Source organism: Toxorhynchites rutilus, chromosome 3 (assembly GCF_029784135.1).
Source record: "Toxorhynchites rutilus septentrionalis strain SRP chromosome 3, ASM2978413v1, whole genome shotgun sequence".
Classification (NCBI taxonomy): Eukaryota; Metazoa; Arthropoda; class Insecta; order Diptera; family Culicidae; genus Toxorhynchites; species Toxorhynchites rutilus.
The window spans coordinates 192,517,494-192,530,878 of record NC_073746.1 but is presented as its reverse complement, the minus strand read 5'-3'; the positions used below and the strand labels follow the sequence as shown (position 1 = coordinate 192,530,878).

General features: G+C 39.0%; 1 protein-coding gene across 2 annotated transcripts in view; it reads left to right on the top strand.

Moving 5' to 3' along the window:
• Positions 1-11,329, top strand: part of LOC129777062 (uncharacterized) — a 71,992-nt gene extending 60,663 nt beyond the window's left edge. For both annotated transcript variants that reach the window (XM_055783119.1, XM_055783118.1), the window contains one exon: positions 9,359-11,329. In XM_055783119.1, the coding sequence (XP_055639094.1) occupies positions 9,359-10,879 (1,521 nt within the window). In that variant the 3' untranslated portion in view covers positions 10,880-11,329. The remainder of the gene's footprint in view (positions 1-9,358) is intronic.
• The last annotated feature ends 2,056 nt before the right edge of the window (positions 11,330-13,385 follow it).

The window sequence follows — 13,385 nt, the reverse complement described above, 5'->3', positions numbered from 1 at the left end:
TTTACTTGCTGTTCCTATAGAAAAAAAAGATAGTGTCTGGAATCACTGATGTCTCATCGACGTTAAATTGCCTTACTGGTGGAATGTTGTATTTCTGTTTTACGTCCTCCAGTAAATCGTAGAATTTCTTGACTGCAACGCAATTGAATCATTGTGTCCTGGCGGCGGAGGTTTCTTCTGGAGGTGAAAGTTATGGGTGGCACTTTCAAAAACCAGCAAACAAATATATTTCGGCTAATTGTTTTTGGCTATGGAAAGGGTACAAAATCATACGTCAGCTCCCAGATTTCTTTCGTCGTAACACTCTATTATTGTTGTTCTATATAGATAATAATAACTACAAGCGGGTGGCATTTCGCATTTCGAAACGAGTGATTTTTGTTCGTTTCGACCACTTTTGCCATTATGAATCTCGAAGCGAGCTCGAAACGAGCAAAATGAATAAGGTAGTAAAAGAGTTTCGAGCAAAGTTTAACATTACGTAACATTGTGTTCGAGCATTTTTCAATTTGAAACGAGAACAAATGTCTCGACAAGAAATGGTTGATCGTCGTATGGGAAAATGCTAGTGAAACGATAACTTTAATGCTAAACCTTACATCAGAGAAAATTTCAATTGCAATTCCTTTGGTTTTGACGTCTATTTGTACAAGTATGTCAGTATTAATACAATACATTTATTTCAGCACTATGGAATCACAAAGAAATACAATAAGCATCACATTTGTAGTACATTTGTTCTTTTTCCGTAGGCCTTAGAATGGGTATATTTTTTGACGTAGGACTACGTCTAACCGGAAGATATAGGGGGTGAAATGGAAATCTAGGCACTGAACAAGTAGGAAAAAATGCAAGATTTGGAACGCTTATAACTCGAGCATTTCTCAATAGATCGCAAAGGTTTTTGCATCAATTGATAGGAAATATATCTACGCATCTATCATAACAAATAACATTTCATTTTTCTTGAGATAAATAATTGAATAATTGTGAAATATCAAGCATTGTCAAAGTGCTCTATGTGCCCATTTTTGATTGGTCCATTTTGTGCTCCACAAATCGTACCGATCAAAACGTGCAACCAGATCAGCAGCGAAATAGAATGAAGCACGATTGGAAAGGAAAAAGAAGATGCGTAATTCTCGAGCCAGCCAGTCAGCTTAAAAATCCCCGCTCCGCTGCCGTAACGATCATTCTCATTCAAACCGTACACCACATCGGTTCGCATCACAACACATCAACTAACCAACCCAAGCAGCCATGTCTGGACATGGTAAAGGAGGAAAAGTGAAGGGAAAGGCAAAATCCCGCTCGAACCGTGTTGATCTGGAGTTCCCCGCTAGGCCGAGCGCGTTAGTACCAGTGCACTAGTCCACCTAGCCGGCGTTATATAGTTTCGGCCGCCGAAGTGATCGAGTTGGCTGGTAAAGCTGCTCGCGACGATAAGAAAACCCGCATTCAGAACAGAACACATTCGGTTCGGTGGACATCAAGACAACAGGCAGTTGCAGCGAGTGGCGAGTGGCAAACGCAATCGCAAAACGGCATCAGGTAGCAGTAGAAAAAAGTTTGTTCTTTATACAAACTGCTTTGGTGGCAAATCCAGAACAAGGCGGCATCGACGGCGTTCGAAATGGTTTTTTTTCAAAACCACGAGTACTAAGTTTTCTAAATTGGAACCATTCCATAACACAAGGCGCTTTTTAGGGCCATTAAACCTTCCAAAAAAGAGTTTAGGAAATACAGTTCAATGCTTTCTAAAACATTATCCAAAATAATAATAAAACACAAATTGATTTTTTCATAATTTGTTTGCCAGGTTCTGATGAGTATGTGAATTTGGCAGTTGTTCTGAACTTATTGATAGTTGGGGACTTTCCTGATTATTCAATTTTCACCAATTCTTAAATTGTTTCCAGATTGAAAGTTGAAAGTCGACACTGTACCACTGTCATCGCAAATGTTCAACTACAGGTTAAAATCGCCTCCAATGCGACACTGTGTGGTGCTTCGGCACGTCGCATTGAATGTAATTTACTGTACAACATGTCACAAAGCTGGATGGGACATCTTGTTGGGATTTTCCAACTGTGAAAGCTGTGGCGAGTGGCAACAAATCGCTAAACAGGAAGGTATAGCCGAACAAGATGGGGATATCGAGTGATAACAAAACAATAAACTCTTTTGATTGAAGATAATTTTGTGATCCTGAAAAGGACCCTTTTTAGCCTGCATGTGAATCTAACGAGCGAACAAATCGTAATGAATGTATTTTTTTGCCATCGCTCCCTTTTAACGCTCATTCGTTCGTCTCGTTGGACTCGCCCCTCTGGCTGAGTCTGCCGATTTGTCTCTATCCTGTGAGTGTGTACCGCTAGAGTATAAAACACGCGGACCCCAAAAAAATATCTTATTTTCTTTCAAACCGTAAACCCGTGTGGTTGTACGGCATCGGCATCGTGGACGTAACAAAGGAGGACAAGTTAAGGGAAAGGCAAAGTCTCACTCGAACCGTGCAGGTCTCCAGTTCACTGTTGGTCGCATTCACTGATTGCTCCGCAAGGGTAACTAGGCCGAACGGATTGGTGCCGGAGCACCAGTATACCTAACAGCGGTTATAGAGTTTCGACCGTCGGAGTGCTCGAGTTGGCTTGCAAAGCTGCTCACGACAATCAGAAAACCCGCATCAAGAACAGAGCAGCTTCGGTTCGGCGCTCATCAAGGCAACAATTAGTTTCAGTGAATGGTAAAGTGTTTCTCCGGCACGTCGCATTAAATGTAATTTACTGAACAACATGTCACAAGCTGGATGGGAAGAAATTTTCCAACTGTGAAAGCTGTGGCAAGTGGCAAACGCAATAGCTAAACAGTAAGGTTTAACCGAACAAGATGGGAATATCGAGTGATAACAAAAACACAACACCAAAGGTTCTTTTCAGAACCACAACATGTTCATAAAGAGTAAACAGTAAACTAATCCATTTTTCAGGTAGATAGGTAGGAGAAAAAATAAAACAATATATTTAAAATATATATTTAACAAAAGCTGTCCCCTTTGTATAGTCCTACGTCACTCCGGTTATGTCCCCGACATTACCCACCCGTCTTTTTTTTTTTCCAAAATATATATTTTTATCAAGGCTCATATGGCGTTAGCCTAACGGGGCCGGAGTTCAATATTTTGACAGTTTTTCTTATTATCTATGTTAGTAATATGTAACCGATTACTCGCGGCCGGCTCGAGGTTAGTATTACAAGTGTTCTCGTAATTGGGATGTTGCTGTCTCCAATGCTCTGTACGTGTGCCCGACACGGGATACTTCCTATTGGGATGCAGCTGACCATTAATCAGCGACGCCCCCCTTGTATGTACCCCATATATAGCGTGGTGCGTCCTCTCGACTCGAGGAATCCAGGATAGAATGGTCACTAGCCGGCGCAATAATCAGCTCGTGTAGAGTTGTCATGAGCGGTACAACCGTTGGTTCTTGTTGAATTATCAGTGGACTGCACAACCTTTGGCCCGTGTATCTGTAAAGAGTGTGTGTATGTATTGCCGCGACTAAGTAAAAGTTTATAGATCGGATAGGAGGGATATGAAACAGGGACACAGTAGTAGGAAACATCATTAAACGTTGACATCGACGTTTCTGAGGAACAGGTATAGATGAAGCAGAAGATTAGGATCACGGCTACCTAAGATATCCCGGACGGGGATATCCGATTGTCTGCCTTGTGCTCTCAGTGCTCTAGAGAGCTGAGAGCGAGCAGCATGGAACCGGATACACGACCAGACAACATGCTCGATGTCGTGGTAGCCATCGCCACACTCACAAAGATTGTTTGCTGCGAGCGCAATGCGATAGAGATGCGCGTTTAGGTTGTAGTGATTGGACATGAGCCGAGATATCACGCGAATGAAATCACGACCTACATTCAATCCCTTAAACCAAGCACTGGTCGAAACCTTAGGGATAATCGTGTGTAACCAACGACCGAACTCATCTTCACTCCACATGCGCTGCCAACTAACGAGTGTGTCCTGACGAGGAATGTGAAAAAATTCATTATAGGCAATTTGCCTCTCAAAAAGTGTGCCTTCTGAAGCGCCCACCTTAGCTAGCGAGTCCGCTTTCTCATTCCCCGGAATCGAGCAATGAGAGGGAACCCATGCTAAGGTAATCTTGAATAATTTTTCGACCAAAACACTCAATAGATGTCTTATTCTTGTTAGGAAATAAGATGAGCGTTTATCAACTTTCATGGAGCGGATTGCCTCTATTGAGCTGAGACTGTCTGAAAAATAAAATAATGGTCGATGGGCAGTGTTTCAATGATCCCTAGAGCATAGTATATCGCACCCATTTCTGCGACATACACGGAACAAGGATCTTTGAGTTTGAAAGAGGCACTGGAATTTTCATTGAAGATGCCGAAGCCAGTGGACCCGTTTATGTATGAACCGTCAGTAAAGAACATTTTATCAGATCCAACTTTCCCATATTTTTCCGAAAATATCATATATGTATATGTATAGGAGTACCATCAATACACTGGGTATCCTAATTTGTCGAAGAAATATTGCTTCGTTTCATTAAACGATATTGTATCCAATTCGATCCATTTTCGCATAAGCTTCTTTCCAGAAGTGGCATCATTTCATTGAACACTGATGACACTGGTGGTTGAGCCATAACAAGTCAAAAGTTTTCTCCTTCATTACATTAATTTGGTACGGCCAGAAGCCAAAAGATTCAAAACGGCCGCTAATTTGTGCTTCTGAAAGTTGTTTGGAACACGGTTGTATCTGAAATATTTTGAAATGCTTCTCGACTAAGTCTGATATACTACCGAAACCTTGAAACTAAAGAATAGTTTTATTCATTTATATTGGAAACGTATATAAGACGAACTTACCCATTTTCACTTAGCGAAAGAGAGTCACTTTCATCCCTCAACTCTCACCTCTGTAGAATAAGCGTACTCTCTTCTTCACTATTTGTTTTTTTTTGTTTATTTGTTTAGACATAACATCCATCTGACAACATCGTTTTAATGAATAAAAAACATGTAAAATAGTCGAACAAAAACACGGAAACATAACATTAAACACATCGGGATTCTCAATTCGGTTTCTGAGGCGTAGTGATGATTCTCCAAAGTCATAAAACTGCTCTACGGATGAAAATGTTCTGATCATTTCCGGGACCGGCTCATGTTGACCATATGATGAACGATGTGCAAGCGGTTGCAGAAAGTTCATCTTCTCGAGCAAGTCAGGCGCATCGATTCCACCACAAAGAAGTTTGGCAACGAAGATGGCTTGTTGAATACGCCTACGACGCTCAAGAGTATTCAAGTTCAGCAAGCGACATCTAGCTGTATATGACGGCAGGTTCCGCGGTTCACGCCAAGGCAGATTCCTAAGCGCTCTACGGATGAACCATTTTTGAATCCGTTCAATCCTGACGATCCACATGTGTTGGTAAGGGCTCCATACTACAGATGTTTCAAGAACAAGCGAGCAGAAGAGAGATTTCAGGCAGTAGGGATCGGTAAAGTCCCTAGAGATTCTCGAAATAAACCCAAGCTGACGATTGGCCTTGGATATCAATGTAGATCGGTGTGTGTCGTAAGCTTAGGGTCGAGAGTCACATCAAAGTCGTTGACTCGACTGACTCACTCCAAGATGATATCATCGATCGTGTAGTCGAATATAGTTGGCTGTCTTTTTCGATGGAAACTCATGATGACACACTTATGCTGAAGGTTAGTTTGTTCAGGCGACACCAACTCACGAATTGGTCAAGCAGACTCTGTAACCGACGGCAATCCTCGAGAGTTTCGATGGCTAGATAGATTTTCAAGTCGTCTGGATATATCGACACACAGTCAGATGCTAGAATAAGCGACACATCGTTATAGAAGATCGCGAACAGCAGTGGTCCAGGATTGCTGCCTTGCGGAACACCCGAAGAAACAGCAAACGGAGATGAAGTGTGAGACTGGAGCTTGACACGGAGCGTTCTTCCAGACAGGTATGATCTCAGCCAGTTGATGAATCCGTCGGAAGCACCAAGACGGGATAGTTTGCTCAGTAGGATGCGATGGTCAATTCGATCGAAAGCGGCTGTATTTCGGTGTAGATAGCATCAATTTGAGCGCGTTCCTCTAGACGGCTGATACAAAACGACAAGAACGCGAGAAGATTGGTGCTAACCGAGCGTCCTGGCATAAAGCCATGTTGTACCGGTGAGATATAACTCTTAACTTCGAAAAAGACAGCATCGTTCACGATCAGACTATCGCTATTGTCAAAAAACATTAGGCGATCTTTTCTTTTTAATCACAATTCTAATATAATATCAAATTGAATTGATTTTTCGGCATTGATATTTGCAATAGCCATGAAGTTTGCTTTGTTGACAAACCCAAAAATTTGACATTTCTCTCCGAGAAAAATTTTACTCGAAATCTAGTACACTGAAAATAATAACTCGAAAAAGATACATAATACTAAAATCGATTGCGGAGGCGATCTGGCGTAGTGGTAACATCCATGCCTCTCACGCTAAAGGTCACGAGTTCAATTCTCACTCCCAACACTCTTCCAAAAATGGAAGTAAAAAGTGACGAACCAGCCAAATGAGTTGAAAATCACTATAATACAGATAAAAAAAATAAAAAAAAAACTAAACTCGATTCGGTTCGAGTTTGAATTATCTCGAAACGAGTTACTCGTTTCGAAATGCTCAATGTCACCCCTGGTCTGTGATCACTTTTTACGATCGGATGTTCTGGTACAATTCCGCACTATGATACCACATCTAGCTATTTCAAACTATGTTTACAAATTCTGACAGCTGTATTTACAGGTTATGTTGAAAAAAATACCTGATCGTACTGCCTCAAGCAGGTATGTCCGTTCTGCCCCACATACACGCTCAATATAAATGAACTGATATTTTACATGAAACGGAAAAGCAGCGCAATAAATCCGTGGAAATGTACAGAAGTAATACTAGTACGAATTTATAGAAAGAGCAGAGTCATAAATTTCAGTATACTGCTATTCCATGCCAAACCGATATAGTGGTACTCAGATTTTCGTGGAAAGTGGTCGTTTTGTTCTTTATCGCAAAACATTAGACCCGTATTTTTTATTTTTTCAGTAGGGTGACCATTTCCATTTTAGGGTTGTCCGTAAAATCAACTTTTTCCTCTTTTTTTCCAAAAATGACTTTTTCAAAATTCATAACTTTTGAACTACTAGACCGATTTAGATGATCGACATATCAAATTAAAGCCAATCTTTTTTGAAAAAATACTATATCTACAGAAAATTCGAATTTTGTTCTCGTTATTATTGGTTGTATTCGTTTTTTTATTGTTTTCATAGTCTCGGGAACAAGGGCGCTATATTTTTTTTATTTTTTCTGAAAAGCTGAGGATGTTTCACATAACATATGTCGAAACCAGAGAGGTTTATTTTTTCGTTTTTAAGTTTTTGATTTTTCAAAGTTAACCAATGGTCCAAAAAATCATTTTTCACTTTTTTCCCAAAAACGACTTTGTTCAAAAATGTATTACTTAGAAATATTGAACGAAGACTGGAAACATGTTAATCACCTCAGTTGTAGAAAATCCTCAGCTGTCAAGGAAAAATATGAAAAAGGGCCCTTGGTCCCGAGACCATAGTAAACTATTAGGTGTATCGGTAAGTTTATTTGGTTTTACAACAGATGGCGCAACTAGATTATTATTCCGGTGAATCAAATTCCCAGACATTCGTTGGAAAGCTACTGTCATTGCGCGTATTTTTCAGTATATGTCTGAAAGTTGAAGCGTGAAAACAACATAGCTGCTTCGAATATGTCGAATTTCGTACCAACGAGTGTGAATATGAAGAAAAAAGCTGTGGAAAGTCATCGCATTTTGGTGGAAGTGTATAGTGACCATGCCCCAACTGAGCGAATTGAGCGAAAGTGGTAATTTTGACTTGGAAGACGAAGAACGTTCCGGATCACCAAAAAAGTTTGAAGATGAAGAATTGGAGGCTTTACTTGAGTAAGAACTTGCAGATACACTTGGAGTAGCTTAGCAATCCGATCGTTTAAAAGCAATGGGAATGATCCGAAAGATCGTTTTTTGCATCGAATCGTTACTGGTAATAAACAGTGGGTCCATTACGACAATCCTAAACGTCGGGCAACGTATGGATACCCCGGCCATGCATCAACATCGACGGCCGCGCGGAGTATTCGCGGCCAGAAGGTTATGCTGTCTATTTGGTGGGACCAGCTGGTTCTGATGTACTATGAGCTGCTAAAACCGAATGAAACCATTACGGGGGACCTCTACCGACGACAATGGATGTGTTTGAGCCGTGCACTGAAGGAGAAACGGCCACAATACGAGCAAAGACAAGATAAAGTTATTTTGCAGCACGACAATGCTCGGCCGCATATCGTGAACCCGGTCAAAACATACTTGGAAACGCTGAAATGGGAGGTCCTATCCCACCCGCCGTATTCTCCAGACATTGTTCCGTCCGATTACTACCTTTTTCGATCGATACAACATGGCCTGGTTGACCAGCACTTCTTCAATTTTGATGAAGTCAAAAATTGGATCGATTCGTGGTTAGCCGACAAACCGGCCGATCATTTCCGTAAAGGTATCCGTGAATTTCCAGAAAGATGAGAGAAAGTTGTGACTAGCGATGGACAATACTTTGAATATAACCTTTGTAACCATGTTTGCAGAATAAAGCTTTAATTTTTGAAAAAACGAAGAAACTCACCGGTACTCCTATTATAAAAAGCAAACACAATCAATAATCACGAAAACAATTTCCAATTTTTCGCAAGTGTAATATTTTTTTTTTAAAGAAGACTAGCTCATTTTGTTTTTCTCCGATATGTTGATCATCTTATTTGGTTCAGTAGTTCAAAAATTATGAATTTTTGAAAGAAGTCATATTTGGGAAAAAGAGGAAAAGTGGATCATTTCGTTGTGGCAAATTTTTATTGAAAATGATTAAAACAGTTATGTCCGAGGATTATCATTGAACGATTGGAACGTTTGGAAATGATTCTGTTTTGCACCACCGCTTACAAAAGAGGGTATAATTGTAGCTAATCGGTCCAAGTGGATGAGTAAAAGCAAACTAAATACGAAAATCTGAAAACCACTATATCGTTTTGGCATGGAATGGCTGTCTGTGCGCATGGTAGTATCAGAATATTTTGCGATAAGGAACATAACTACCAAAAAAATGTAAATTAAATAATGAAATAAGATTTCGCGATGCCGACTCATATATTTCTCACTGACCACTTTTTTTTTGTCATTCTAGGAACATGAGAAAATGTGCCTCGCTCCCAAAACAATTCTGGAAGAAAGTGATGATGATGTCATCTTTTGTGGCAGCGAAGTGCTACCGGCTCCAATGGAATTTGAAAACAATTATTGTATCACAAGTGGGCAGAATATGTCATCGTTTCTCTTAAATTTTAATTTGATGAGTAGGAACAGCCCATTTCCCGCGAAAGCGACCGGAAATAATGGCAATAGCAATTATTCAAATAATCCGCACATTAACATATTAGACGGTTCTTCCGAAAAGCTGAGACGTCTTCCCCGACGTACAAGAGGCGTGGTAACGTTGTCTAAATGTACATCAATACCATTGTCGTCTCCTTGTGGCCAATTTCTATTGAAAAGTATTAAATCGGTTATGTCCGAAGATTATCAAATGGAACGATTGGAACGTTTGGAAAGATTTTGTTTCGCACCACCTCTTACAAAAGATGGTATAATTGTATCAAATCGGCCCAAGTGGATGAGTAGGAGCAAACTAAATACAAATGTAATGATATCATTCAAGAGACCAACAGACGAACTAGATCATTATCATAGTTACAAGTTTCCTCGCCGTCAGTTGTCTAATTTATGCAAAAAACGTAATTTCTTATTCTACAACAAATTACTTCTTAATAGATGCAAACCATGTGCGATTAATTTAGAACGACTTACGGCACAACAAATAGTTAATCGAAACATCGACATCAGGCTAAAAAAGCTTAATATTACAAGAACGTCATTTTCGAAAGGAATCTTCAAACAAAAATCCTCGGCGAGACAATTTGTAGTGGACTGTATAGACTTATGCTCTTCTGACGAAGAAAATACAGAAACAGAATATGGCCATAACAGTGGTAAACCGAACTTAGAAAATCAAACTCACACTGATGTAGATTACGTAGATAAAACACATCAACTAGATATGAACATAGGATGTCAGAAAGAATTAACTTTTGATACAAATAGTACTACTGATTTAAGAATTGCTACTACTATGAATTCATTCTCATGTACAGTTGAGAATAAATCAGTGGATAACAATATGATTCAACAAACAGCACCGTTATTGCATCTGTTTTCCGGACTGAAAGATGCAACCGCATCAACGATTTCGCCAACATTCCTTTCACGATCCGTTAACATGAATGCCTCGTCGAACTCAATAGACATGATAGAATCGATATATGAAAGTAATCACCCTATATTGTCCAACGAGGAAAGTCTGACGGAAGTGAAGGAGAATCGTGTCAATGATTGGCTAAATAACACTGCTATCGCGACAGAAAACGTAATACATGTTCAACAATCACATTTACTTCTAACGTCAGCTGCCACTGTGGCATCCAGAGCCCTGAGTCCTAGCTCGTTACAAAATACGACAACCGATGTAACTAGCAATAATGGCGTTGCTGCTACTAAATCACTACCTTCGTTAATGAAATTGTCCAAAGGATCAAATTCAGTGGATCCAGTTATTAGGCATCGGGTGGTAACTACAATTGACATCAAATGAGCACACATACTTGTTATCCATTAGCTATACACGATTATGTTATTTATGTTAGCAGTTATGCGTGCCAGTGATAGATTGAGGGAAAGCAAATAAAAGGTCGTATCTTCTATACGGTTAAACTTGGAATGGATTTTATTAGATCATTATTTGACAGCTTGACAATGTAATGACATTGTATGAAACAAGGTTGTTCGCTGCAGGTGCGTGCTGCAGTCAACAATTTAAACTTTGACAAATCTGAGTTAGGTACTGAAATATCATATCTAAAAATTATGCCGTACGGTGTAGGAAGTAGACTTATGTTTTCAATTTTTTTATTTGAATACATTGATTTTGATTGTGTAACGTCTAATCATAAGGAACGTTCTTTTATAACTTGTGAAAGAGTTGAGCTAGTTGATTTTTATCATTTATAATAAATTATAAAATTCCATTTCTCATTACAAAAAATGTTGTAACATAAGAATTGAGAATCCCACAGAGTACAAACCTTTTTGGTGTTATCCGAAAGTAGGCCAATCCGAAAATAGACAAGAGTCTATATTACTATCCAATGTTTTATGGATAATTATCGATGGTATTTAATGAATAACTAGCTGACCCGGCCAACTTCATCCCGCCCAAAATTTATTTTTCGATATAAAATTCACGTTTTCTTACTAAGTGCACGTTCATGAGTCCAATCGCAGAACTGTTCATTGATTGATCTTCTAATCTACTTTTTAAAATTACCTTTTACTATAAAATTCCTAGTACTTCTTTTCTCTAGTACTCTCCATTAGAATATCAGATTATTTTCAGACACAATTTTCGTTCAAAATTCGTCAACCACTTGCAAACAACATGTTTCTCCGTTACATGGAATAAATGTTTGATACAGAAAATATGATAGAATGAAGACAGCCCTAAATCGGACAATTCCTTTCTCGAGTTGTGCTCTTATCAACAACATTAAAATTCATTGCCACTTTCGAGCAAAGATCAATTTCATTAGCGCAAACATCAAATGGACAACAAAGCTTTTCACTATGTAATTGTTGAACATATGAGAATTCAATTTTCCAAATTTTCCAATTTTCTTCAGAGTTTTCCGAAAATTTTCAATCGTCATGTTTGGTTGAAATATGTGCAATATTTTTACGAAACCCCGCTCGATTCCAGAGGAGGGAGGGATGTCGTACCACCATCGAAACATTTCCCGTATCTAAAAACCCTCACATTTGGATCCATTTGCTTGATTAGTTTTCGAGTTATGCAGACATTTGTGTCCAATTTGTATTGCAACCACCTTGCCTATATAGAGAGGGTAGGTGTGTCGAATCACTGTAGAAACATTAATTCCTCCCTCAAACCTCCACATGCAAATTTTAGTTCAATTTATTTGATTAGTTCTCGAGCTATGCAACCAACCACCCCCTCCCGTCTAAAACCACCGCATTCCGTTTGCTTGATTTATTCTCGAGTAATGCAGTCCCCTCTGTTTACCAAAGAATCCATACCATAGAAACCATAGAATCCCCACCATAGAAACCATAGAATTTGTGTATGATTCGTATGGCAGCAAAACGACACAGAACCAACTCAGTCTCTTTTTGTCGTCGGAACTGTACGCCAGTGTGGATGTATCACAACCTAAGTGGTGCGGACTCAATCCATTTCATTTTCAAGCAAATTCATGCATGTTTTCAAGCGATTTCTTGCAATAAATTCTTAGACCACCAGAGATGCCAGATTTACAAATATGTTTGTAAATTTACAGACATGTCTGTAAAACACTTTTTGTTTTTGTTGTAGACTTTTTGGATATAACAATATTTCACAGGTTTTTGAAAAATAAAAGGGCTCTATTCATCACATCAAAAATATTCGACTCACCATATGACATTTTCCACAGTTTTAATACAGAAAAGTTATTATATTTAGTTTATATCAATACATATGACGTTAGACCAGCTATTCTCAACCTGCGGCCCGGCAGTCTTTCTGGTTGGCCCATCTGGTGTGTATGAAGTTTGGAATCCGTACTTTTGCCCTGACATCATTGCAGACGAAAGAGAGGATACGGTTATTCACAATTAATGAAAAATTTCATTCTCTGCAGGTAACGAAAAATCTTGAACGAAAATTGTCTCTGATAATAATTTTTTGTTCTAGATAAGATTGTTTTGCTGAAATGCAAGGAGATTTATTGAAAAATAGTAAGGCTAGGGTCAGGACTATGTCTTCTTAGTATTAAAACAAAATCGAATAGAAATTTTCATTCTATTCTCAACAATTTACATTCGCTTTCGGGCCTGCTTATGACGAAATATGGGTTACTGTTCGATATTGTTACCACAGACATAGTTCATGGCTAAGTGGGGATCTAAAACTTGTATAGCCTTGCATGGCGGATGGAAAATATACACTGTATTTTCTTATAAGTTTCATCAACGACAAGACCGCAAACCTTGGTGGATGTCCAATATATCAACGAAGAAATACCGATTTTTATAAAAATTAACAA